Source organism: Trypanosoma conorhini (assembly GCF_003719485.1).
Source record: "Trypanosoma conorhini strain 025E chromosome Unknown Tco_14.4_contig_00313, whole genome shotgun sequence".
NCBI classification, from domain to species: domain Eukaryota; phylum Euglenozoa; class Kinetoplastea; order Trypanosomatida; family Trypanosomatidae; genus Trypanosoma; species Trypanosoma conorhini.
In genome coordinates, this window is record NW_021704368.1 from 5,455 (window position 1) to 9,709 (window position 4,255).

Here is a 4,255-nt window from a genome sequence, read left to right on the forward strand (position 1 = left end):
ACGTCAAACAAGGCATAAACTGGCGCAGCGAAAATGCACAGAGATATCTATTGTCGTCGTCGTGTTTTTTTTGTTTTTGTTTTTGTTTTTCTGCGTCTGTGTACAAAGCTGCTTCTGTGGGGTTGTACACACACCGCAGAGCTGTTCCCTCTCCCCACTTTTCCCCTCTCCCTTTCCTGTTCTTTTTTTTTTTTGCGTGTGCGTGTGCGTTGCCCACTTCTATCTCGCTCTCTCCTTCTCCTTCTCCTTCGCCCTTGCGCCGTTGCGGCTGTGCCGTCTACATTCTCTACCTTGACGCTCTGTCCCTCCCCGCCTCCTACTCCTTTTTTCCCCCTCCCCCCTCCTTTGTCGTCGCCACCCCCGCCTGCGTGAGAACTGGGGAGAGAGATAGTTTGGGGAGGAAGCAACTCTGGGCGCGATGGACTTGAACCCCCTCGAGGCCGACTACGACCTCTACACGGTTGACAGGACGTTCGTCCTGTCACTGTTTCACGGCTTCTGCACGGCGGTGCCGGCGGAGGTGCGGAGGCAGCTGGCAACGACCGAGGTGGACGCCGTGCAGCACGTGCTGATCCTGCGGCCCAGGCTGACGAGCTTCACGCACCGCTGCAACATCTCCCTGCGACACCCGGCCGTGTCGATGGCGGCGCGGCTGTACTACAACAAACAGCGCGCCGCTCTCGAGGAGGAGCGAGGGCCGCTTGGCGAGGACATGGCAGGGAACACGTCCCTGCACGCGGGCTCCACGGCCGCGCGTGGGAGCGTGATGGGGCGCCGCTACTCGCGGCGTGTGTCGTTGCAGGGACCCGCGGAGTTTGCGAAGCCGATCACGCTGCAGCAGCTGGCGCGAAACAACTGGGAGCTGGTGGCGTCCTGCTACGATGTCATGCTGCGGAATTCGCAGCCTCGTCGTATTGCGACGTGGGCCATCGCGTCGAACGAGTTCGTGAACGATGTTATCTGCCGCTACTGGGAGCGCATCACGGTGCCCCCGGGCGATGTCGAGCTAAGCCCCCGCTTTGACCTCGGCCACAAGTCGGCCTCCGTTTCCGTCAGCTTGGAGGGCGGCAATGCGACGTACGCCACACGGATGACCGCCTCGCAGTACGTCTACTTGCATCTCCGCATTGCAGGCGTTTTGCTCCCGCCCTCCTCGCTGCAGGCGGAGATACTGGACTCCATCATTCTCGACCTACGCATGGATGCCACGCTGAGCCAGAGCCCCGCCGGGTTGTCGTTTGGGCGGGCACCGGAGCTCTACGGCAACCGAGCCAACGAGGACGCCCTCGCGGAGGATTCGCAGGGCCTGGAGTCCTCTTCCGAGGTCTCCCATTGCCCCGGCGAGGACACCCTCGCGCAGCTGACGGAGATCGCGGGGAAGTCGAAGGTCGCCTCAGACGTGAACAACTTCAACACCTCCCTCGCCGACCTTCCCGACATCAGCTTTGGCCAGTTTTGGCAATCCATGCTGGAGCTCTCCGACAACTGGACAAGCACCTCGCACCCGATGGAGCACGCCGCGTTCTTGATGGAGCTCTACTGCGAGGTGTTTGCCCACGAGTGGGACGACGAGGAGTTGGCCCTCCTCAAGGCGCTGCGCGCCACCACCGAGGCCCGCCAGCAGGAGGATCTCCTCTCGCTCATGGACGACGAGGAGAGGAGCCTGTACCTGCTCTCCGAGTTCAACCACATGATGTGGTCCATCGGCGAGTACGCCATCTCGGGGTCCTCGTACCAGCCGAGCATCCCGATCCTCCGGCGGCCGCCGTCCGCCGGCGAGGTCCCCACCGCGGCCAGTTCCCTCCTTCCGGGGTCGGCCGACAAGACGCGGGGCTCCTCGCGGACCTCGTGGAGGTCCGAGGAGCGGCAGGGTTCCGGGCTGCACCGGGACAAGCACAGATCGTCGTACCGGGGCAGCAGCGACTCGCGCCGGCGCAGCGAATCGCGCCGGCGCAGCGGCGATGACGAGGAAATTGAGGGGGATGAGGCGGAGGCGAGGAGGAAGAGCGGGCGGCGAGGGAGAAGGTCGCGCCGCGGAGGCAAGGAAGGGGTTGGCGCGGGTGCAGGCTCCCTTGACCGCAGCGAGGCCTCGGAAGAAGAGAGCGCACGCCGGCGACGCCGGAAACGCCACCACGGCGGCAGCTTAGAGGGAGGCGGGGACGAGGGCTACGAGTCCGAGGAGCTGCTGGAGGGGGAGCGGCGCCTCGTGGGCGAAGCCCGCAGCGGCCGCGAGCGGTACAGGCGCAGCACGTCGGGAAGGGACGGGCAGCGCCTCTCCCAGCACGCCTCTGGCCTCTCTCGGCAAGCCTCTGGCTTCTCCGCGTCAGCGAGTTCGCGCGCCTCGGCGGGGCCGCAGCTTCGGCGAGCTTCTTCCGCTGGGCGGGCCCGTCGGCGTCGCAGCGGCTCTGCCAGAGTCTCTCGCGCAGAAGAAGAAGGGGAGGAGGAGGAGGAGGAGGAGGAGGAGGAGGCCGTGGAAGCCGGCGGTGTCCGTCGCAGGCGGCGAACGCGTGGGCGGGAAGACGCAAAAGGGCACAAACGCGACGAGGAGAGCGAAAGTGACGAGTTCTCATGGGGCACGGCGTCGAGTTCGTTCTACTCGCGACCGGACGATGAGTTGACGCCCAAGTCGCTCGCGGAACGGCAGCAGGAGCGGGCGCGGCGTCGGCAGGAGCAGGCGCGGCGTCGGCAGGAGCGGGCGGAACGGCAGCAGGAGCGTTTGGAGCAGCGTAAGCAGCGAGAGGAGGAGCGTCGCCGCCTCTCAGCGCTCACGCCGGCGGAAGAGATCAGTAAGCGGCGTGATGAAATTGTGCGAAGTCTGCAAGCGAAGGGCATCTACATTAGTGGGGGCATCCTCTCAGACGAGGATGTCTTGCAACTCAGCGAAAACGTCTTCAATGAGGAGCTGCTGCGGCGACTGCTGGAGGGCGCCGGGTACGCGACGGGGGAGATGAAGGAGTCCGACTTCCTACACATCTTGTTTGGGGAGCAGGGGCCACCGCCGGCTGGGGTGAGTGCCGCGGCGCGAGGGCGTGTTCTCGACGCACTGCGCGCGCTGCCGCAACGGCGACCACCAGAGACGGCGTACGCCCGCCTTCGCCGCGAGCGGCAGGAGAAGCTGCTGCGCGAGCGGGCGAGGGCCGCCGCCATTGCCGCCGCGGAGAGCCAACGAGAGGAGCGGGGCCGTGCCCGCGAGGAGGCGGAGAGATCCGGCTCCTTCTTCTCGGCGTGGTTGGAAGAGGCGGAGTCCGAGGGCTCCGAGTTTTTGCCCGTCGCCCCGCCCCAGCGTCCGCCGCGCGGCAAGGGAGAAGTGCTCCCCATCGTACAGCCACCACCGCCGCCGGAGGCCGAGTTATTCGCGGGGCTGTGGCCACCCTCCATGCGGCGTGGGGCGCGGCGGCCCACGCGGGCCGGTTTGCCCCCCCACCTCGGGGCGCTGCGCGGGGAGGAGGTGGCGCTGGAGGTGTTGCCCCACTTGGCGCGGGAGCCGCCGGAGGGGCTGCACGAGCACTCACCGGCGCAGCTGGCGCTGTTTTACCGCGACATTGAACCCCACCGGCCCTTCAAGGGACGTGCGCCGCTGGCGCAGCCGACCTCCATCCTCGGCGGCACGTACCACCAGCTGTCCACGCTCCGGCTGTCGCGGGGCGCGGGCCGGCGGGGGACGCAGGACGCCCTCGCACCGCAGTCCTCGTCCCCGCCCCGGTGTGCGCCGGTCAAGCTGTTTTCACTCACGACCAAAACGTCTTTTGCAGAGGCGCTTCGCGAGAGTCTACGGCGCTACTTCGACGACAAGGAGTACCTGGAGAACATCTACGGGAGTCATGCTAAGTGAGGCGGCTGCCGCGCTGCGTAGACCCACACACGCACACACGTATATATTTATATATACGTATACATTAGGTCTGTTTGAGTGCGTGAGTGGAGAGAAGGGCGCGGGTGTGGATGCGATCATTTCTCCGTGTTTTTAGTTTTTAGTCTTTTTTTTGCTTTTGTGCATTCCTCGTTCTCCTTTTGGGGCCCTCCCGTGTTGTACCAGCCCACGTTGCTGCCGCTGCTGCGCATGTATAGTACCACCCGCACCGCCGCGTCGCACAGGCTCTGCCTCTGCCGCCTGTCGTTTTCCACCCGTCTCTCTGCCCATTCCCTCCCCGGCAGCAGAAGCAGCCGCCGCACCCCCATACCGTGGCGCATGACATCGGTGCCTCTTTTTCCTTTCCTTTTTTTGTTTTCTTTCTTTGCCTCTCCCTCTCTCTCT

The 4,255-nt window shown here is 65.2% G+C and overlaps 1 protein-coding gene across 1 annotated transcript, besides 2 other annotated features; it reads left to right on the top strand.

Moving 5' to 3' along the window:
- The first annotated feature begins 64 nt into the window (after positions 1 to 64).
- Positions 65 to 90: a microsatellite.
- Positions 91 to 418: 328 nt separating this feature from the next.
- Positions 419 to 3,832, top strand: Tco025E_05396 (uncharacterized protein; the record flags this gene model as incomplete). The annotated part of the gene is made up of 1 exon (XM_029372295.1): positions 419 to 3,832. The coding sequence occupies one exon, from the start codon at positions 419 to 421 to the stop codon at positions 3,830 to 3,832; it is 3,414 nt and encodes a 1,137-aa protein (XP_029227931.1).
- A 375-nt stretch (positions 3,833 to 4,207) lies between these two features.
- Positions 4,208 to 4,245: a microsatellite.
- The last annotated feature ends 10 nt before the right edge of the window (positions 4,246 to 4,255 follow it).